Here is a 24,090-nt window from a genome sequence, read left to right as displayed (position 1 = left end):
CCAAGTGCAAAAACACAATGCTCTTAAACAGAACGCGTACACGACAATCGACACACAGGCAATCGGTTCTTGGGGCAGTCAGGCCGGTCCGAAGTCATAACAGAGAAGCAGAGTCCAAGAAGTACCAAGGGGCTAGGCAGGAGACGAGGTCTGGGGAGTAAGCAAAGGTCAATGCACGGGGAATCAGACAGGAAAGTGTAACGCTCAGTATGCAACATAAGTCGGAAATATTTCGTAACTGAGGGTGTATATGAATAGATGAGAGGGGGTGTAGTTATAAGCAACAGAAGAGGCTGGTTAGTGGGAAGATCAGGTGCCATTCCTGACAATGGGATACTTCAGAGGGAATTGGTGTTAGCATATATTTACCTTTATCCTTGTGTATCCAAGGTCTGGTTACACAATTAACCAGATTTATTCAACAACCAACAAAATAAAAAACACTAGATTCAAATTGTTTAATTTGCACAGTAGGAGCCAGGTTTACACAGAGGTGTGAATTCCAGGTTCAGAAAGTAAAAGTCCTCACCAGGATTTTGCTCAGGCTTTCTGGATTGTGTTGATTCCACTAATTTTACCTGGATTGCACTAATTAGAAAAATCTAGCAAGCTTGAGCAAAATCCTGGTGAGCACTTTTACTTTCTGAACCTGGAATTTACACCTCTGGGTTTACAAGTATAATTAAATTATTTGCTCTTTGCCAAGAATTCCAAATAGAAGATTAAAAAGAAGAAAATATATTTAAAAACAATAAGTAGGAATAATAGATTAAATAAACAGCAAAAGTGTTATTAAATCTCCAATACATTTTACAGCAGTATGTACAAAAATTACAGCAATGAATGATGTTCATTGATGAATGATGTTAAGTACAGGCAGGAAAGTGAGGTCACAATGTAGTGCTATAGTGAGGTCACAATGACAATGTAACCATAGGTTAAAACACCTTATTTCAGCGATAGAGTCTGATGGCACTGGGGAAGTAAGAGTTCTTTAGTGTACTGGTTTTGTATTTCACATTTCTGCACCTCTGGGCTGAGGGCATAAGTGTAAACAGTCCATGCTGAGGGTGGGTGGAGTCTTTTACAATGGAAGCAGCTGTCCTGTGGACTCTGCGGTGGTAAATGCTTTGCAGAGAGGGCAGTGAAGTTCTGGTGATCTTCCCAGCAGTCTTCATGATGCAGCTATAGAAGTTGCTAAGGACAAACTTCCTCAGTCTCCTTGGGAAGTACAGCCACAATGTCCTCACTGATGTGAACACCGAAGTATTTAAAGCTGCTCACCCTCTCCACTTCAAGTTTCCAGATGAACAGTAGCTGGTGAGGTCTCCTCTCCTTCCTCATGTCCACTATCAGCTCCTTCATCTTGTTGAGGGCAAGGTTGGTGTCCTCACATCATGACTCCAGCCTGATCACCTCCATCCTGTAGCCCACTTAATCTCTGCCAGAAACATGTTCTATCACTGCAGTGTCATCGGCGATCTTCAGGATGATGATGTCATTATAGGAGGGGCTGGGGACTGGTTACACATCCCTGTGGGGTGGACCAGACATGCATAACATTTTAGAGACCCATACTTGAGTAAAAGTACAAGTACTCTATAAAAAAGGGCAGTCATGGCCTAGCGGTTAGGGAACTGGTCTTGTGACAGGAGGGTCGCAGGTTCGATCCCCAGACCTGAGGCCATGACTGAGGTGCCCCTGAGCAAGGCCCTTAACCCTCAATTGCTCACTTGTATAAAAAATGAGATAAAAATGTAAGTCGCTCTGGATAAGGGCGTCTGCCAAATGCCGTAAATGTAAATGTAAAAGTGACTTGAGTAGAAGTTGAAGTGATCTTTTCTTAAGTGGAAGTCAGTGTTGCGAATAAGGTCGTTAAAAATAACGGCATTATGTAACGACGTCATTTTGTCAGTAACAAGATAAAATAATTATTTACTTTTCCTGTCGTTACAACGCCATTGACGTTACTGGTCATTAAATGCGGTGCGTTACTATATATTGATATACTAACAGTAAAGGGAGCGGACCACTGCCCAGGCTAGTGAGGAGTAACAGTTCTCAGTGTAACACCTGTTTAACAAGTCAGTAAGCAATTGGCTAAGGCAGCGTTATGGTAGCCAATCAGAGCCAGTGTTGTTATACGTGTGCCGAAGCACACCAGTGACACACAACACAAATGGAGAGGAGGCAGAAATGGCGAGTCAGGAGCAAGCCAAAGAAAAGTTAGCATTTTCAAGGTGGCGATATAAACATTAATTAATGTTATTGTGATTTTAAAGGATTTTATCCTGCACTGGTCTGTGGATGTGCAATAAATATCAAAGGTTATGTACAAACACCTCTCTGATCTACTCATTTCAACTGACTGTGAAAACTGCTTTTTCAAAAAATTCTTATTCTTTGACATATAACTTTTTTAATTCTGTAATGCAAATAGTTTTTATTTTAGAAAAATTCAGTTACTAACTCAGTTACCTTCTTGAACAAGTATTGAGTAACTATTTTACTTTTTTAAAGTAACGTTCCCAACACTGGTGGAAGTACAGAAGTATTCAGCATTTTTTGTACTTAAGTATTGCAAGTAGTTTATTCTATTATTACTCAAGTACTGAAAGTAAAAAGTATTGTATTTTGTTTTTTATATACTATCACTTACAAATCAAAGCTGTCAAAGAAAACAAATACAAGTGTTCTGTATGTAAAAACAAATAGCAAGTTAAAAACTGGGTGTGATGCCGAAGGCGTCGGAACAGAGACAGCCGGAGACGTGGGTGAGACAGAGGGAAGTTTATTTTCCATGGCTCAAAACGGAAGCTCAAGTAAAGCTCGTAGCGCCTACAGCGATGCAGAAGTAAAGCTCGTAGCGCACACACAACACAGTGATGCCCAAGTAATGCTCGTAGCACACACAACACAGGGAAAGGATCTCCTGAAGACTGATCGTCGGATTCAGTGACACTCGTAGTGGCAATGTGCAGCACTGGACCGGACGACCTGCGGGCTTAAAAAGAGCAACACAATAGGAAACAGGTGCATCAGTATTCTGGTGATTGTGATGGTGGGAGTGGTTGCGTGCTTGAGGGTGTGTGCTGGGATCGGCTGCTGGCCGGGATGCGCGCCCTCTGGTGGCGACCCGTCCCCCTCACTGTGACACTGGGCTAAACACTTCGTACACAAACCAAACAGATAACCTATGTCCCGCTACATCGTAGGTTTGACGCAGAAATACAAGTTAGCCTTAATTTAGCTGAGAAAGCAAGGTGTATGCTGGGCGTTAAATCCGTTGTCGGGCTGGATTATTATACTTTCGTGAGTGACCATAGCACGCGACTCCGCACACCTTGCGCGAACCTGCGTGTTCGGCGGAGGCGTTTATAATTGGCGCGTCACATTCTACCACGATATGTGGTAGTATAAAGAAACGGCCAACAAAAACAGGGGAAGGAACATTTACTTGATGAATTTTAATGTTGCATTGTGTTCCAGGTTTGAAAAGTGCTGGAATTTAGGCTAAAATGCTTGAAATTGCAACTGTATTTTGCTTCACAACAAATATCTGTCTGACTGAACATTTCTCTTGTATTACATTCACAAATACAAGCCTCTTGTAATTTCAGGGCGAAACATGAGAGAACGTGAAGACGTTAAGATTGGGCATTTTGAAAATAAACATCCATTAAATAATGTGATAAAAAAGCAAATTATTTCGAACCATATTTTGAGTACATGTATAAATATTTAACTTAATTCAGTTTAAGGTGTTGGGAAATATTGAAAATGGACCTTGAAAGTGCCATACAAGTGCTTGAATTCCACCTTGTAAAGGTGTATGAACCTTGCAAACATGACTTTGTTCATTGCGCTGAAGCGCAGCGCACGCGAAGTTACAAAATTCGAGAGGTGCCCGAAGTGAAGCGCGCGAAGTGACAACGAAGTGAAGCTCACAAAGTGACAGCGCGCGACGCTCTCGCGCATGGGCAGAGCCACCGTGATTGCGTAATTTTTGCTGTGGGAACCCTTGCGCCAGTCACGACGCATTAAGTGAACCTAGATTTAAGCCTGGTTTATACTTTCGCATCTGGACGTAGTGCGAGACTCCGCACATTGCGCGCAAACCTGCGTGAACGGCGGAAGTGTTTTACTTGCACGTTCTTACCGCGGTGTTCTCCGAAACGATAAGTGGCAGTGGAAAAGAAAAACCCGTGCAAAACAGGCGAAGAAACATTTACCTGACGAATTTTAATGTTGCATTGTGTTCCAGGTTTGAAAAGTGCTGGAATTTTGGCTAAAGTACTTTTTAAACTGTAACTGTATTTTGTTTCACAACAAATAGCTATCTGACTGAAGAGTTCGCTTGTATACTACATTTACAAATACAAGTATGTTTACAAGTATACACAAATACACGTATTCTTCTGCTATTACCAAACACGGTACCATCTCTTTAATGTGATAACGCTAATTATTTCTAGTCATTTCGGCCATATGTGTAGTTGTATAAATATGTAACTTAATTAAGCTGAAGGTGCTGTAAAATATTGAAAATGAACCTTGAAGTTGCTGTACAAGTGCTTGAATTATAGTGTATGAACCCTGCAAACATGATTTTTTGACTTTTTTTCAAAAATCGAGAGGCACACGACCTCGCGATGCGACACCATGCGAGGCCCTCGCGCATGAGCGGAGCCACCACAATTGCGTCATTTTTGCCGCACGAACCCTCGCAACGCGTCAAGTATAACGAATCTGGGTTTGGCAGTTGCCAGGAGAACAGTACTTGTCTGATTGCATTGTGTAAAGTTTGGTTTAGGGGGGATTATGATGTGGGGTTGTTTTTGAGGAGCTGCGCTTGAACCCTTAGGTCGAGGGAAAGGAACTCTGAATGCTTCAGCATACCAAGGCATTTTGGACAATTCCATGCCCACAACTTTGTGAGAACAGTTCGGAGCTGGCCCCTTCCTCTTCCAACATGACTGTGCACCAGTGCCTAGTGCAAGGTTCATAAAGTCCTTGTGGTCAGCCTTCCCAGAAGAGTTAAAGCTGTTCTAGCTGTAAAGGGTGGACCAACGTCATATTGAACCCTATGGATTGGACTGTATGTACTCATGTTATGAGTAATTTGGAGTAATACGATGGCAAAACCCAGTCAAATGTCAAATTAGCTCTATATATGCACATTCTAAAGCTAAACAAACTTATCAGATCACTGCACTATATTCTTGAAGAACACTTCACTATGGTTCTTCTGAGTAATCAAATGGCAAATTTGTGTAAAATTAATATTAATGAATATAATGTTTTTTTATATGTGACTTTATGAAGTTCTATAAAATAGACAAATTGTAACATTACATGCGTCAGGGAGCGATAAGAGTGGGAGGAGTGCCGCCTCTCACCTCCAGTGGCCTGTACACACCAACACACAACACAAAACACATGCGCACTTACCCTGACCATTGTAATCCCTGTACACCGGGTGGAAGGGTTTCCTTCTCAGCAGGAGATCAGATCACCCCAGAACCTACCGGCTCAGGAGACACCCTCCAAATGGTCAGGGCCTCCTAATGGAGCTACACCCTCTGAGCCACATTCCGTGGCTCAGGACCACTATAGCCAACTGAAGGCACCACTAGGTATAGGCACCACTAGGTATAAAATTAAATTCCTTACAACTATATTCGAAGTTGGTCTTGACTTGAATTTCACTCTTGATAAGTTCCACAGAGCAACGGTTCCTCTGTTCAGTCCAGGCTGCAGTCAAGAGGGAAAACACTCTCTCTACAGAAGCATTGGTGATGGGGATGCTGAAGAGAAAGGTTGCAGCAGTCAGATTTGGTGTCTTTGTGCTTTTTAAGATCGCCTACATCTCCACAACAGGAGCTTTTCTCTTCACAATTGCCTGCTGGCAGAGTCACGCAGTACTCCTCAGAGTTCGGCCATGTCCAGTTTCCCCCTCTATCTGTAGGACCTTCACGGCATCACTGAGCTGGGAGAATGTGAAGCTGCTCTAAAGTGCTAAGCTTGTAACAATCTTCTGGTAGTTGCCTGTGAAGTCATTCCATTTTTCCAGGTAGTTGAGTGCCGTCTTGTAGAAGTTAGAAAAATCATGTTTGATTGTTGCTGCTTTTTGGTCTGGAAACTGTTGGAGAACAGCACTGGTCTCCCTTCCAAATAAGCAATCAATTTGTTGCTGTTGGAGCTTTGTCTTGAGAGTGAGCATTATGTCATACAGCTTACAGACGGTCACATCCTGTCCCTCCAACAGCAGAACAACACCATGGAAGATCTTCAGTACAGTATGTTATTAAGAAAAGCCAGATAGGCCTGTAGCTCAAGGGGTTGCCCCTCACCATCTTGGTCCATTTTTAGCAGCTGCCACAGTGCTTTTGGGCACTGGTCCTCTCCAAGATACAAGAAATAACTCTTGATAGTTGCCCAGCTGTTATGTAGCCTCTGGACAGCAGGCCACAGACTCAACCATCTTGTGGAGACATGTCTCCCGTACAACATGATAATCTTCCTCCACAAAGGCAAACACGGCTTTCAGTTCCTCTGTGCGCTGTGCAGACACTGAAAAGTGACTGAATATTTTATTCCCTACAGAGTCAATGTCAACGTTCAGCATGTCTCCAGTATGCTTCGCACAGTTGTGAACTATGTGGGCCATAGAGTTTGCCCTGATGATGCCACTGTTGTCTGCCTTTAGCTTTTGAAAAACAGAATTGTTTTTCCCATAGTTTTTCCACATTAGCATTATCAAGAACATAATCAGCAGTGTTTTCCTCTAGCTTGCTTGTAATCTAACAGTGTATGGTAGCGGCTGACTCATGGTTATCTTCATAAAAGTCAAGGATCTTGTTTTTCAAAGCCAGCTCTGGTGTCCAATATCTCAAAGACAGTGGGAAGAGATTTGTGGTGCCATGATTAGATGCATCTGAAGCCACTGAAAAAATGCCGTGTGGACTTTATCACTTGTGAGTTCTTGAACCACAGGCGTTTTTAATCCTCTTAAACAGCTCTCCACAGAGGCAGGAGCAAGCACATCTGTAACTATGGATGCTGCCTTTGTACGACCACATGACATTTTCTTTGAAATCTCAGAGTCTGGAAACATGATTTATGTTAGCTTATTACCAGTCTTCTGACCTGTATGATAGGGAGTGTTTCACAGTGTGGTAAATGCTAGTTAGTTCAGCTGTTCATACTTTATCTATGTTTGAATATTGTTTCGGATTTAGCAGGAAGGCATGCATAGACTGGGAAACCTATTGAGCAACATGTTTTTTGTGAGTCTCACATTGTCTGTGTTGTTTCATGTCGTATTTACCTCTATGTGAAACGGAAAAAATACTCAAGCAAACTTCACACAAAACTTTACCAGACTCGCCTTGCACTGGTTTCACCCAGGGGTAGATGCTTTCCCAGTCTTTGTTGTGGCTGCATTTTCATTTCTTATCTCTGTGGGTTGTGTTTACCTCCCTTTCCTCCATATCTCGTGCTGCATGCCTTTGCTGTTGTGACCTGATTTGCATTGGTATGTGATGTTGGGCGCAACCTTAACATGCATCCGCTGGTTGACATAATCAAACAGCCCACCCCGCCCTCTGATCAAATAAAATCAAATCAAATCAAATATATTTGTATATATGTCTGATGACAGACAACACAGGAATCTAATGCCAGATTATAAAACACGCATTTCAAAACTGGAGTCTGACTTTCAATAACAATGCGGGACAACGTTTCAATTTGCAGGATACGTGAAAAGTAAAATAAAATTGCGTGACTGTCCTGCACAAATCGGTACATCTGGTCACCCTAATTAGTAGTGATACTACATACTGTGGTGTTAATTTCTGTGGTGTTATACTCTGGTTTTACTATATGCTGCTTTACTTTAGTGTCAGGGGTGACTCAGGTGCTACTTCTCCGGCTACCACATGAGGGGGCTCCCGAGTCAGTACCAGACTGAATAGGTGCAATTAGCAGTGATCCGTCATACCTGTTATCCTCGTTATTTAAGGAGGTTTGTTGTGACGGATCACTGCTGAATCGTAATTATGACGTTGCACTTTCAGCCCTTCACTTCTCTTTCTGATCGTTTGCCCATTGTTTGCCCAGTGTTTCGCCACCTTCCTCTCTCTCGCTCTTTTTCTTATTTCTCTTTTACTTATTCAAGTCTCTATCTCCTGCGCCACTCTCTGGCCCATCTCAAGTTTTCTCCCAGCTGTAATCCTTCCTATCAGTTATACTTTTATTTTGGGAAGAGATTTTTGTTTGTTGTGGCATTTGCATTCTACCAGTTACTTCCCCTGGCATCCTTAGTTCATTTTTATGTGTTGAGTTTTTCCACGTTGTTTTGTGTTTGCTTTCCTCCCGAGTTATTACGGTCGAGTGTTTCTTTGCACACATTGAGTTTTTCCATGTTGCCTTGTGTTTGCTTTCTTTCTGAATTCTTTCCTTTGATTATTTCTACATGCGTTGTGTATTCAGTATTATTTTGCTATGTGTGCACTTTCCACTCTCTCACTATTGGCTCGACCAATTTCACTGTCAGTGTGAGCCAGCACTTGGGTCCACCTCTCAGTTTTTACTCGAGGTGTGTACACATCTGTATCCACCACATTACATTTAGGGTCAGTACAGTATACACTGGATTCTGTTTTACCTGTATTAAACGGTCCCTGGTAGTACCTGGGAGTATAGGGGGACTGCAGTACTACACACAGGTGTGTGAGGATACAGCTACACCCTGAACATTACACACAGGTATATGGGGATAATGGGGATAGGGGTACAGCTATGTTCTACCTTTGTAATACGGCAGTAATGAGGGTACTGGGGTAAATATGAACACTGTCTCTTTGAAATACTAGCATTTGTGTTTGTCTTGTATGGGGCAGTCATGGTCTGGTGGTTACGGAACTGGTCTTGTGACCGGAGGGTTGTGGGTTTGATTCCAAGGCCATGACTGATCCACAATGCACCGGACTCCTAGTACTACCTCTACAACAGGTGGTGGGCCCATGGGAGAGTGGACCCATGTATGTCCTTTGGGCTATGCGCGGCCCTGTGGGTAAAGACCTGGAGAATCAGGATCTGAGTTGGTAGTGAGTCCTTGCCTCAGGTGGAAGAGTTCAAGTATCTTGTGTTCTTGTTCACGAGTAAGGGAAGGATGGAATGAAAGATTGACAGGTGGATCAGTGCTGTGTATCAAAGGGTAATGTATAGTCTATAGTAGACTATAGTAGCCATATACACTTGGGTTTCAGATAAGTAACTTTTCTATTTTAGGTATGAAATATATGCAGAATCCACTCTGGTAGCCACATAAGTGTGAAGCTGTTCTTAAGGACATCAAATGTGTCTCCCTCATCTCTCACCTTTCTTCTTCCTCCAGATGAAGAATCCAACACAGACAATGAGGACCAGGAGAACAGCCACAGCTACACCAGTGATGATACCAATGGACCCTCCACCTGAAATGTCATGGTGTTACACCACTGTAAATCCTGTTGATTTCAACATGTACAAACCTCGTTTACCCTCTGGAAATATACAATCACACCTGCATGGATAGGCATCACAATATCTCTCTCCAGTGCACTGTGCTGAACTACACAGGTGTATTTATGCTTTTTCAGCTCCTCAGGTGGGACGGTCAGAATGCCTCTCTTCTGGAAGGATCCTTCATGGTTGGGTAACGTCTCTGTGAGCTCCACATTCTCGTTCAGATCCTCTCCGTCCTTCTGCCAGGAAATTGTTACTCCTTTGGGGAAGAAACCTGTAGCATGACACACAGCTGAAGAAGAGCCCTTCTGGAACACAGACACCTCAGGAGAGTCTGAGAGAGAGAGAAAGGGAGAGAGAGAGAGGGCAAATGAGAGGAGAATGAGGTAAAGATAATTACTATAATACTCTGGTGAGGGGGAATCAGTGTGTCTGAACAGCAGGGTTACAGTGACGAGGGAGAATACAGTGTGTCTGATCAGCATGGTTACAGTGACGAGGGGGAATACATTGTGTCTGAACAGCAGGGTTACAGTGATGAGGGGCAATACAGTGTATCTGAACAGCAGGGTTACAGTGATGAGGGGGAATACAGTGTGTCTGAACAGCAGGGTTACAGTGATGAGGGGGAATACAGTGTGTCTGAATAGCAGGTGCAGTTACACTAACAGCAGATCACACACTCTACCTTTCCTCTCCAGAGTGTCTGTGCAATTAGACACATACTTCTGTAACCACTCGATACAGATGTTCTCCAGGTAGTTCTTTGTGAAACTAGCAACAAATCCATTGGCATCCCACTTGTATTTGGTAATAACAGCTTTATCATTAGGTGCAGTCCAGGTGAGGGTGTTCATATCCAGACTGATGTAATCTTCTCCATCATAGCCAAACTGCATGTGTCCTCTCTTGGTTCCATTATCATGCAGCTCACAGCCGTACATCTGCTGCACTGTGTGAATCCCTGCAAATACACGCGCACACACACATCACACACACTCCTCCTAATCAGATATTTACTCTTACATTAATAGAAAACATTTCCCTATACTTCAAGAATTATAAGATTTATATGCATTAATGAAAAGAATTACAAACACACAAAAAACAAAACAAAACAAAAACAGAACACCCTACACACATCCAAAGAGGTTTCTTGTCTTCAGCTCATCTTTCTGTAATGCTGGTTGCAGGCTGCTTTTTGCATATTAAGAGAGAAAGATATGCTTTCCATGACATATATCTTGGTGTGGGTCCGAAGCGTTATTGCTATGCAAGGCACCCCGGGACGGGTATTGCCCTTGGTGAGGGGCTCGGTCATGCTACTGTCCCGGACCCCTCCCTTTAGGGTGTGTGTCTACGTAGTCCGTGTCCGTGTATGTACATTGGGGGTTGTGGCTGGTGTGTGTGTTCACCTATGTTGTTAGTGTAATGTGTTTCACGCGGTGCTTGTTAGACGATGTGTATAAAGCGTGTGTGTGTGTGTGTATAAAGCGTCCTGTGCTCGTCTTTGAGTGTTACGTCTGTCAGTAGTCAATGTTCAGATTTTGTGTTACAAGCATGAGTGTCAAATGTGCGCCGTCTGCGCAATCAACAAAAAGAAAGTAACGTCAGTGTTTGTTGACGTTACTTTGATACCTTAATCATATGTAAAATACAGTCCACTAGGTCAATATAGAAGTTTGCTTTACTTTGTGTAAGCAGTGTAGACACTTATTATGGATAGTCATATCAGAACTTTAGCGCTGCATAGTGCTGTTCTTTTATTTCCCCATGTCTTGTGGAGGCCGATCTTGACTGAAGAGCTGTAGATTTTCCTCGAAGTTTGCTTTGTGACTAAGCCCTGCACACTCTCCAGAGCCCCCCACTTCTGTGCCAAGCAAGCTGTTCCATCAACATCTCCGGTGGTTTAGCAACTTTTACAGGTAGACCTCTATGTGATGTCATCCATTGCTGTGTCATATCTCTTTATCCTATTCTCGTATTTCCTGGCCGGATATAGCGTTTGAAATCAAATTTCTTTCTCTTTCAAGACTTTTCTAGCTTCTGCGTCTGCTTTCCATTTTTCTCCGTGCTAAAGTATCTGCCGAGCATTGTCATTGGCCAGATTAATCTGTTTACCCTTATGAAGCCTATCTTTTGCCATGCTAGGTGGAGGATTATTTCCTTCATTCTGTAACTGAGGAATTTCAAGAGGAGGGACCTGTTCCCGTTGTTCTGTTTGTTCGTGTTCTGGTTCAAATGCAGTTCAAACTGAGCATCAGAATGGGGAAGAAAGTTGATTTAAGTGACTTTAAACGTAGCATGGTTGTTGGTGCTAGATGGGCTGGTCTGAGTTTTTCAGAAACTTTTAATCTACTGGGATTTTCACGCACAACCATCTCTAGGGTTTACAAAGAATGGTCTGAAAAAGAGAAAATATCCAGTGAGCGGCAGTTCTGTGAGTTCAAATGACTTTCCGATGCCAGAGGTCAGAGGAGAATGGCCAGACTGGTTCAAGCTGATAGAATGGCAACAGTAACTCAAATCACTAGTCGTTAAAACCGAAGCAGAAGAGCATCTCTGAATGCACAACACATCGAACCTTGAGGCAGATGGGATACAGTAGCAGGAGACCACACCGGATGCCACTCTTGTCAGCTAAGAACAGGAAACTGAGACTACAATTCACACAGGCTTACCAAAACTGGACAATGGAAGATTGGAAAAACATTGCCTGGTCTGATGAGTCTCGATTTCTGCTGCGACCTTTGGATGGTAGGGTCAGAATTTCACATCAACAACATGAAAGCATGGATCCATCCTGCCTTGTATCAACGGTTCAGGCTGGTGGTGGTGGAACAATGGTGTGAGGGATATTTTCCTGGCACACTTTGGGCTCATTATTACCAATTGAGCATCGTGTCAACACCCTCAGCCTACCTGAGTATTGATGCTGACTGTCCATCCCTTTATGACCACAATGTAGCCATCTACTGCTGGCTACTTCCAGCAGGAGAATGTGCCATGTCAAAGTGCGAATCATCTGAGACTGATTTCTTCAACAAGACATTGAGTTCACAGTACTCAAATGGCCTCCACAGTTACCAGATCTCAATCCAACAGAGCACCTTTGGAATGTGGTGGAACGAGAGATTTGCATCGTGGATGTGCAGCCGACAAATCTGCAGTAAATCTTTGTGATGCTATCATGTCAATATGAAACAGACTCTGAGGAATGTTTCCAGTACATTGTTGAATATATGCTATGAAGGATTAAGGCAGTTCAGAAGGCAAAAGGGCATCCAACCCGGTACAAGCAATATGTACCTAATAAAGTGGCCAGTGAGTGTATGTAACATTAATATTGCCTGAATCATCTGTTATTAGCTGATAAACTTTATCAGTTATACCTCATTAGTCCAATACCAGAGCTTTATTAGGCCAATACCAGTACCCCATTAGGCCAATACCAGTGTGCTGCTGTTCAGTCAGTAGTGTAGTGAGTGTGATTATTCTTACCTTTAGTCTGATTAAAGCGTTTCATTAACACAGCAATGTTGTTTTTGAAGTTTTCCTGAGCTTCCTGTACATTCTGTGTATTCGTGTTCCAGTAGTCTGCACCCTCCGTCTTCTCCATCCTCTCAGTCTTTGGGATAATCTTCCTGATGTTGCTGTCATAGTACTCAAACTCTTCTCCATCTACCAGACCAACAACAGTGAACTCTGGGAAATTGATTCCTGGTGTGACTGCAGTATAGAAATACTGTAGAGAGTGGAAACCTGTTAAAGTGTGAACAATCATGTAAATTAGCATTGTGATTTTTAAAACAGCAAAACTAAAACAGCAAACTCACATTAAACCGTCATTGTTCTTTTAAAATTCTGCTGTACAAATGGTGCTTAATCTGCCAATTAAATAATAAATCTCCAACATGCAAACATTGTTACTCGATTAAGAAATATACATATTGTTGCCAGACCCAGCCCATTAGAGACACGCCCACTCCTCCACTCACATTCTCCCTCAAAGCCACTCACTTGTTCCACCTCTCCTCATTATTATTATCTTTATCCCGTGTGTCACTAATCATCACTCATCATGCCCCAGTATTTAAAGCCCACATGAAGCTGCCGTAATCACTTCACATTCTACCAGCAGAGCTTCATGAGTCCCTGTGCTGTGATTCGGTATTAGAGAGTCTCACCTTTGTGTCCAACACTACTGCTGTTTACTGAAGTCTTGAATTATTGAGCTTGTTGTTGCCTCCACAGCTTTTTCTTTTATTACTTTGGTCAATATAGATCCACACACACTGTGGCCGAGGGACTCACACACTGCCACACACACCCCACCTGAGGGACATGCCCACTACCACACACACTGTGCCCGAGGGACTCACCCACTGCCACACACACCCCACCTGAAGGACTCACCCACTGCCACACGCACCCCACCTGAGGGACACGCCCAGTACCACATAAAGACATGCCTAGATTGTCTCCTTTGTCTTCCCCCTTTTGAACTAATCTACAGGGTTCGATATGACGTTGGTTCACTCTTTGCAGCTAGAACAGCTTCAACTCTTCTGGGAAGACGGTCCACAAGGTTTAGGAGTGTGTTTATGGAGATTTTTGACCATTCTTCCAGAAGAGCATTTGTGAGGTTATATACCGATGTTGGACGAGAAGGACTCACTCTCAGTGTCTGCTCTAATTCGTCCCAAATGTGTTCTATCGGGTTGAGGTCAGGACTCTGTGCAGGCCAATCAACTTCATTCACACCAGACTCTGCCATGCATGTCTTTATGGACCTTGCTTTGTGCACTTGTGCACAATCATGTTGGAAGAGGAAGGGACCAGCTCTAAACTGTTCCCACAAAGTTGGGAGCATGGAATTGTCAAAAATGTCTTGGTATGCTGAAGCATTCACAATTCCTTTCACTGCAACTAAGGGACCAAGCCCAGCTCCTGAAAAACAGCCCCACACCATAATCCCGCCTCCACCAAACTTTACACTTGGCACAATGAAGTCAAACAAATACCATTCTCCTGGCAACCGCCAAACTCAGACTCGTCCATCAGATTGTCACATGGAGAAGCACAATTTGTCACTCCAGAGAACGCGCCTCCACTGCTCTAGAGTCCAGTGGCGGTGTGCTTTACACCACAGCATCTTAGGGCTGCAACAACGAATCAATAAAATCGATAACAATCGATTATTAAAAGTGTTGTCGACGAATTTCATTATCGATTCGTTGTGTCGCACGATTTGTTTCACTCTCTGTCATATTAGCTTATGTCACCTGCGGCGCTTCGTCAACGCTGGAAAAAAAGAGCGAGGCGGAGCCAGATTCTTCAGAATAAGTTCAACATTAAGAAGTAAATAAATTGTACAAATGAAACATTACCAACGCAGAGAAAAATTTTCAGCTTAAGTCCTCAAAAGTGTAAGAGCACTTCACGCTTCACACAACTAAAAAATGTGTAACATGCAAGCTTTGCAAAAGTGATTTGGCCTGTCACGGGAGCACCACGGCGATGATACAGCACATGAAACGGAAACATGTTGGACTCACCGACGAGGGTAAAAGGAGCTCAACAGCAGGGTAATATCATCAAGTCAATACAAATCAAGTTTGTTTCATTTTGAAGTGAGGAAACGTAACGGCGCACTCACACTATGCGAACCATCATAGCATTGTTTCATGCTGTTTTTTCTTGCTAGCTGGACAATGACAGTGATAGCGTATGTGTGTTAATTTTTATTTTAGTTTAATTAGCTTAAGCAGTGTTTGAATGTGCTTTACAAATACATATAACTTGGTGGTAATTAATTATTCAAGCTTCAAGTTTTAATTTTCTATCTAAGTATGAGTGAAGACACTGCACTGTATGGGAGTGAGGAGTAAGGCAGAATGATTTGCATTTAAACAAGGATTAAGGTAACAAGAGCTACTCAATTTCATGTAATTATTTGTTTTTACATACTGTGCTACATATTGCGCCAATGTGTGTATATCTTGTGTTTAATTGCTCTTTGGGCTACTTGAATGCCTTAACCTAATACTGCAAATAAAACCAGATATTTATTGACCTGTTAAAATTATGCATACTCATACTAAATAGTCTCTCATTCCAGAAAAAAACTGCAAACAATGACAGGCTTCATGATGGGAAAGACATGTACACCACAACAAACCACTGTCTTGACTGAAAGCATCCTCAACATGATCATCACTGACATGAGGCCTCTGTCCGTGGTTGAAGACAAAGGCTTCAATAGAATGATCTGTACCTTTATTCAGAGATACACTTCTTTTTCTTTATTATTTAATTTAATTTATTAGAATTTATTAATAAATTTTATTTAATTTAATCTATTATTTAATTATTGTAAGTACTTATTTGTTCTGTTATTCAATGTTCTATTTCTGAATAAAGACATGGAAATTAACTGTTTCCCCCGATTAATCGCAAAATTAATCGGCCGATTAATCGACTTTTAAAATAATCGTTAGTTGCAGCCCTACTGCATCTGACGCTTTGCATTGCACTTGGAGATGTATGGCTTGGATGCATTCAGCATAGCAAGACATTTTGGAAAATTCCATGACAATTCCATTTTGATGCATTGATGCACACAACTTTAAGATAGAGATGGGATACACCACTGAAGAAAGTTATCTCTCCAATCCTTTCGGTAAGGACACACGGGCACTGTGCATGCGTGCCCTACTAGCTCTTACTAATATACTGCAACCAGTAGCGAACCGTGACCATTAAACTTGGGCCTGTTAACAACACAGATTGAATAGACACGGTTATATAATTTATTTGCTTATATTTTTGTAATTGTTTAGATGTCGATTGTCAAACTGTAAGTAGATAAAATAAAATTGGATAATTAATTATATATATATATATGTTTTAAGAATATTTTAGGCTCTCTGATAGGGGGTAGAGGGCCCCGACGGTTCCCCACTCACGGCAACACAACAAAAACAAACTTCCCATATAAAACAACACAATAGAAGGGCAGTTTTTTGTATGCTAACCCAATCCTAACCCTAACGATAACCAAACCCTGACCCTGTTATCTGTGTGGATCTGGAGGTTCCACGGGATATTACCCTTGTTGTTCTCCACAGCTCCCTGTGGTCCTTCATTTGCCATCCAAGTCTTCTGCATATGATCAAGCACTTGGACGTCTATCTCTCAACACCCCTGCCCCATCTGACTGAGGAACTCTTTCATCAGTTCATCCTTGGGAGGCCACGGCTTTGATGCATTCATGGATGTTTCGTGTCTCACTCTGGACAGTGGATCTTATACTTGGTCCCTTTGCACTCCTTCCAGCTGGTGGACAGATTTTGTCTAGTCTAGTGGAAATTAGGGCATGAATAAGGATTTCAGCAGTGGACTGAGAAAGGGATCATTGAATATATTGATCTATTTAGCCTATGATAATTTAGTGGAAGTGCTTTTTTCTAATAATCCGGTAATATTTGCACAGGGAATTATGTTGTGAGTCTATCCTATAATTTGTCATGATTTTAGTTTGGCGCAAAACCACAGCAGAGCGGTGCCGTTTACGTGACCCCTATCTGTTATTAACTTCCACAGAGGTGTGAAGGAAGAAAATCTTACTTATAGTGAACTATATAATCAATATATAATATATATAATATACTATAATATATATATAACTAAAATCAAAGTATGTCCATATTTGTGTTTTGATGCATTAGTAAAAATGGAAAACAATACACAAAATCGACATTATACATATAGTGTATTAAAGATGCATACAGCTTATTTGCACTTCCCCCACTTGGTAGGTCCGATCACAATTTGGTCCTGCTGACCCCCAGTGGTCTTACACAGCCTGTGACAGTAAAAACCATCAGAAGGTGGACTCCAGAGGCAGAGGAGGCTCTGCAAATCTGCTTTGAGACCACAGACTGGGGAGTTTTGTATGAGTCAGCTGAAGAGGACATTAACAACGTGACAGATCACATCACTGACTACATCAACTTCTGTACTGACACCATTGTTCCAGTCAGGCATGTGTGTTGTTTTCCCAACAACAAACCATGGATCACCAGTGACCTGAAAGAACTTTTAAACAAAACAAAACAGGCATTCAAGCAGAGGGACAAGGTGAAGGTGAGACTGAGGGTGAACAAGGAGGCCAAGGAAGTCTGGTCAGGAATGAAGAGGATCACAGGCTTCAATTCCAGTCAACAACAAGCTGCTGGAGGTAGTCTGGACACGGCCAATGAGTTAATGCTTTCTTCAATAGATTTAGCACACCCCCACCCATCAACAGTAGCACCCTGTTCACACCCCCGTCACCTCAACTGCTTTCTCATTCCTTTTCGCACCCCACCACTTCACAGCCATTGTCTGCTGATACACACCCACCTCCACCTTTGGAGGTGACCGCCTACCAGGTGAAGATGCAGTTGGAGAAACTGAAGTCAGGCAAAGCTGCAGGACTTGATGGAATTGTCCCAAGAGTCCTGAAGGTCTGTACCTCTCAGCTGTGTGAGATCCTCCAGCAGCTCTTCATCCTGATCCTCAAAGTGGAGAGAGTACCTGTGTTGTGGAAAACGTCATGTCTGGTTCCTGTTCCAAAGAAGTCATGGACCTCCACTCTCAATGACAACAAACCATTGGCTCTCACATCTCATGTCATCGAAAGACTTGTTCTGACACATCTCAGACCTCAGGTCAGCCCTTTCCTGGACCCCCTGCAGTTTGCTTACCAGCAGAAGGTTGACCAGGCCAACACATCTGTGAGAGCCACCTTTTTCGACTTCCACAGGGAACTGTGCTCTGCCCCTTCCTTTTCACCCTGTACACCACTGACTTTCAGTACAGGTCTGACCTCTGTCACCTTCAGAGATTTTCTGACGACTCAGTTGTAGTTGGGTGCATCAAAGACGAACAGGAAGGAGAATACAGAGACCTTGTGGACAGATTTGGTGGGTGGTGTAAAAGGAACCACTTGATCATCAATGAGACCAAAACCAAGGAGATGGTGGTGGACTTCAGAAGGAAGAGGTCCACAATCTGCCCTGTCACCATCATGGGTCAGGATGTTGAGCTGGTGGACTCCTACAAATACCTGGGTGTGCTGCTGGACAACAAACTGGACTGGAAGGCCAACACTGATGCTGTGTACAAGAAGGGGATGAGAAGACTATACTTTCTGAGAAGACTCAGGTCCTTTAATGTGTGCAGCAAGTTGTTGGAGATCTTCTACCAGTCTGTTGTTGCTGGTGCTATCTTCTTTGCAGCAGTCTGCTGGGGAAGCAGCATCAGGGGAGGAAACACCAGGAAGCTCAACAAACTGATCAGGAAAGCCAGCTCAGTTCTGGGCTGCCCACTGGATGGTTTTGAGGAAGTGGTGGAAAGAAGGTCACTCAACAAACTCACTTCTATACTAGACAACACATCACACCCTCTCCATGAGCTACTGGTCAGACAGAGGAGCACCTTTAGCAACAGGCTCATCCAGCTCCGCTGCAACAAAGATCGGTACAGGAGATCATTCATACCATGTAACGCGAACCCCCAAGGAACAGGGGACTCACAGGGTTTTTGTAGGAGATGAACCCAGGGGCAAAGCCCAAAAGAAAACACGACAAACTGAGACCTCCACCACTAAGCGGGATACGCGGAAAAATAAGACGAGAACAAAAAACACACGGAGGAAACCACTCGACGTGTTGTGATAAAAAGGGAGCACAAATGAACAAAATAAATACTAATAATAAAGCTCCAGACTGCAAGAGCATCCAAATAGTCATCGGTTCTGATCCTTCTGGATCTCTCTGCAGCTTTCGACACGGTGAACCACAAGATGCTCCTATCTGTCCTCGCTAACCTGGGAATCGCGGGCTCTGCATGGAAGTGGTTTGAGTCCTATCTAGAGAGACGTTCTTACCAGGTAACATGGAGAAGGTCTATATCTGCTCCTTGCAGGCTCCTTACTGGTGTCCCTCAAGGCTCAGTGCTAGGTCCTCTCCTCTTTTCACTCTACACCCGTTCTCTTGGTGATGTAATTACCTCTCATGGTTTCTCGTACCACTGCTCTGCTGATGACACTGAACTAATGCTTACCTTCCCACCATCTGATACTCAGGTTTGCAGCCGTATCTCGGCATGTCTGAGTGACATCTCTTCATGGATGGCAGCTCATCATCTAAATCTCAATCCCAGCAAGACTGAGCTGCTGTTCATCCCTGGAGCTACAGGTCCTTAGCAGGATCTTGCCATCTCATTCGAGAACTCTTTGATTGTTCCATCTAAAGTTGCAAGAAACCTTGGGGTGACTCTGGATGACCAGTTGTCATTCTCTGCCCATATTACGAACCTGACTCGGTCATGCAGATACTTTCTCTACAACATCCGACGTATCCGACCCTTCCTCTCTCAGGAGGCCTCTCAGGTGCTTGTCCAGTCTCTTGTCATTTCAAGGCTCGACTACTGCAACTCTCTCCTGGCTGGTCATCCTCTGCAGGCCATCAGGCCCTTGCAACTGATCCAGAATGCAGCAGCAAGGCTTGTCTTCAATCTACCCAAGTTCACTCATGTCACTCCACTGCTGCGCTCCCTTCACTGGCTTCCCGTGGCTGCTCGCATACAGTTTAAAATTCTGATGCTTGCCTACAAAGCCAAAAATGGACCAGCTCCTTCATGGCAATGGTCAAGAGTCGATCCGCACCTCGAGCCCTTCGCGCATCAAGTACGGCTCGGCTTGACCCGCCATCCCTCAAGATTCATGGAAGACACGCAACAAGATGCTTCTCTGTCCTGGCTCCCAGATGGTGGAACGAACTTCCACTGGCTATCCAAACAGCAAACTCTCTCACGGTTTTCAAACGCAGACTGAAGACCCATCTCTTTGTAAAGCACTTATAAGCAATAATCTACTGAAGGATTGGTATAAATCATAATTGCACTTTATCTCTGGGAACTAGGGTTAGGGTTAGGGTTAGGGTTAGGGTTAACCAGCACACACCTCTCTTTCTGGTGGCAGTAGTGCCAATGGCTATATCAGTTGTTTCTGTATGAGAAGCAACAGGGGCCTGCAAATCCATCACCATGGCAGCAGCAGCTGCTGTACGTGGAGGGTGCCGTCTCCGCGCAATCTCTGAGGACACCATGGATTTCCCCAGCTCCTCTAAGAACAGCCTCCGTCTGTATGTTCTTTTCTGGTTTCACGAGGGATCCACAGAAGTGAACAGCACAAAAGCATTGAAGGCAGAGATATCGATGCAATTAAAGAAGAGGACAAGAGGTCACCGGGCGGTCCGCCTCCTACAGCTGTAGGAGGTGGACCGCCCGGTGGCCTCTTGTCCTCTTCTTTATATATACTGATATATAACTGATAATTGGCACTACTGCCACCAGAAAGAGAGGTGTGTGCTGGTTGTGCACAGGCCTAAAGAAGAGGTCCTCTACCACCTGCACCAAGTGTAACATGTGTATTTGTAGAGAGCACCAGGTCACATGCTGCAGTGCCTGCTGGTCTGCTTGAAATTAACTAAACTAAACTTTTAGTAGCTAAACTCAAAGTTGGTCCAGAGGTTAGAGAAGTCAGCCCCCATCTGTACCCCACCCTCATTAGGACCACTATGGGCCCTTGAGCAAAGGCTCTCCAGGCACCTTACATGGCTGCCTCTTGTTCCATATGTGTGTATTGTTGTGTTATGGTTAGGGGTTATAGTGAAATTCAGAGTTCTAATTCCATTGTACATTTGTGACAGCAATAACAATTACAACAAAAGTGTTCTTTCTTTCTTCAATTCCTTCTTTCTTTCTAAACTGAACACGCACACACACACACACGCACACACACACCTGGGGGATGGTCTGGCTGCCGGTGGATGTGCTGATACCGGGGTTCACCTGGGGATTAACACTGCAGTCGGAGCCTACAATACCAGCATCACTGCTCCGACACGGAATGAAAGCCTGGCATTCATCAACAGACATTTACAGTGACAATATCAAAACCCAGAACTTTCAATTCTACCTTTTACCTAGTCTGATTGTGTGAATTATGTGTGACTTGTGTATTTGTGTGTTAACGGGCCGCCCAATGGAGGATGGGTTCCCTTTTGAGTCTTGGTTCTCCCGAGGTTTCTTCCTATACCCCACCATCATAGGGAGTTTTTCCTTGCCACTGTCGCCTTTGGCTTGCTCATTAGGGTTCTGGACCCATAGTATTGTTAACCTTGTAAATCCTGTAAAGCTGCTTTGCGACAACTTGAGTTGTTAAAAGCGCTATACAAATAAACTTTGACTTGACTTGACACACACACACACACACACACACACACACACACACACACACACACACACACACACTTGGGGTTTCCCTGTTAGTCACATGACTCCATAATATAACTGGCAAAATTACAAGAATTTCATTCATCAGCCTAAAATGGAAAAATGGCTGAATCCAATGGAATATAGTAAAAATGTCAAATTTCACTACTTTTCTTCAAAATGAAATACTGACATTTCAAAATGCATGGTTTTATACTATAACTGCAGTGAGATAAAAAAACGTGGTTTCAATGGAAGTCAATGGGGCATTTTTGACCACGAAGGTGTTCAGAGGGAATATGTGGCACTACATAAAAATTGATAATGCAATAAAATCTATTTTTTTGCTAATCTTTGATATATCCAAGATTTCCACCAATGTCCCATCCATCTAGTATTTATTATATGGAAAATAATTCAATTTTTGTGGGTTTTTTAAACAAATAATTAATCATTCATGTAATTAAACTGTCATTTAAAAGGTTAAAATTCTGGAAATGATTGAATATTTGATCATTTTGATCAGGGCTGAAGTAGATTAAGTGATTTATGAAAAAAAAGCAAAAAAAAAATGTTGACATATGAGGATTTTATTGCTGATTTTGTGCATGTACATTTTTATGGAGGGTTATTTGTGACAATATTATATAAATAAATGAACAAAGAAATAATTGTTTAAAACGTTAAATAAATATTTAAAATGAGATTTAATTAATTAAATTATTAATTAAATTATTTAAATATGGAAAGGAAGCATAAATAATTTTATGTAATTAAATTCATCGTTAGTTGATTGTGATATTTGTATTTCATTAATTGTTTAACTTAAATAATTTAATTAATTATTTCATTATTTATTTCATTATTTCAAGCGCGTCGTCGAACCATGAAATAATTAAATCTGTCAACATCAGCCATCAAACTCAGTGGGCGGGCCTAACTCCGATCGATGCAGGCTGATTGGTTAGATTGCACAGTAAGTCATGATAGAGCGATGACAGATGTTCGAGAGCAGCTCTAACGCGCCTTAACCTTTTTCTGATACCGGTGTTCACTGTTTCGAGATAAAAATGTCGAGAAGCTGCCCTGAGCTGTTAAGAGAAGCTGCAGGTTTGATTGAAGAAGCATTAAGGAACACTCCTGAAGCTCTTAACACCCAGGAGCAGCCTTCAACCTCCACTTCATCACACAGACAACCTGTCCAAGGTCTGTAGTTGGGTGTAGGACAGATTGGGCCTAACATTAACCAGCTTAACACACCAACATGCCGCTTCAGTTATTAGTATACCAGTTAGATAGTCTAGTTAGAGGTATTTTAGATACTGGACTTGCGTGTCTAGTACTGGGGTGTTAAATATGGGCAAACTGTACAACGTTAACAATCAAGTTAGCTGCATCTTTCACAGACACTGATATTTGCTTCAGCAACTGGGCTAGTTCAGCAGGATGGATAATATTATTTGGGTGGTGGGTCATTATTCTTATCACTGCAGTGACTGCACTGGCATAGTGGTGGTGTATGAGGTGTTAGTGTGTGTTGTATTGTGGTGGTGTATGTGGTGTTAGTGTATTGTTGGTGGTGGTGTATGAGGTGTTAGTTAGGCTGACCATATTTTTGTTTGGGAAAACCAGGACACACGGGGGGGGTGGGAGGCGAACGTAGGTTGTCGAGCGGGGGGGGCGAACGTAGGTTGTCGAGCGAGGGGGGGGGGGGGGGGGGTGTCGAACGTAAGTTGATGGTTCTCCGCCAGTTGAGTATGGTGAGGCTCAACTGATGAGGCTCAGGGATTCCGTGTCATACAGCGCCGTGCTCAGGGTCCTAGTGCCTGTAGAATTAATGGCCCGATTAACGTAATTTAAAAACCAGGACATTTCCACAGTTTTAAAAAATATCCCGGGACGCCCGGGACAGGACGTGAAATACGGACATGTCCCGGGAAATACGGACGTTTGGTCACCCTAGTGTTAGTGTGTGTCATATTGTGGTGGTGGTGGTGTATGAGGTGTGTGTACTGGTACAGTGAGTGGATCGAACACAGTAGTGCTGCCGGACTATAAGTGTTATTTCTTAAGGAAAATAAAGCTCATTTTATATGTTTTTTTGCTTTTAAAAGGTCTGTTCCAACAAATTCAATCAATTAAAATATTCTAAAAAAGTTCTAGAACCCAACAATAAAATACAAGTAATATAGTTACTTGTCATGACGTGTTGTAGTGTGAGTTGAACCTTAAAGTATTTACAGAAATCATGTG

At 42.9% G+C, this 24,090-nt stretch overlaps 1 protein-coding gene and 1 long non-coding RNA gene across 3 annotated transcripts in view; both read right to left on the bottom strand.

Moving 5' to 3' along the window:
* Window positions 1-1,503: 1,503 nt before the first annotated feature.
* Window positions 1,504-9,687, bottom strand: LOC143510010 (uncharacterized). Its single transcript, XR_013129863.1, has 3 exons — window positions 9,549-9,687; window positions 9,387-9,482; window positions 1,504-1,534 (listed from the first exon to the last, which is right to left on the bottom strand). It is a non-coding gene; the product is annotated as an uncharacterized LOC143510010 (long non-coding RNA).
* Window positions 9,688-10,157: 470 nt separating this feature from the next.
* The window catches only part of LOC143510001 (BOLA class I histocompatibility antigen, alpha chain BL3-7-like), a 133,398-nt gene continuing 119,465 nt past the window's right edge, over window positions 10,158-24,090 (bottom strand). For both annotated transcript variants that reach the window (XM_076998951.1, XM_076998949.1), the window contains exon 10: window positions 10,158-10,477. In XM_076998951.1, the coding sequence (XP_076855066.1) occupies window positions 10,173-10,477 (305 nt within the window). In that variant the 3' untranslated portion in view covers window positions 10,158-10,172. The remainder of the gene's footprint in view (window positions 10,478-24,090) is intronic.

The sequence above is a fragment of the Brachyhypopomus gauderio genome, chromosome 3, assembly GCF_052324685.1.
Source record: "Brachyhypopomus gauderio isolate BG-103 chromosome 3, BGAUD_0.2, whole genome shotgun sequence".
NCBI lineage: Eukaryota > Metazoa > Chordata > Actinopteri > Gymnotiformes > Hypopomidae > Brachyhypopomus > Brachyhypopomus gauderio.
Note: the sequence above shows the minus strand (reverse complement) of the source record. Positions and strands in the feature narration are given on the sequence as shown.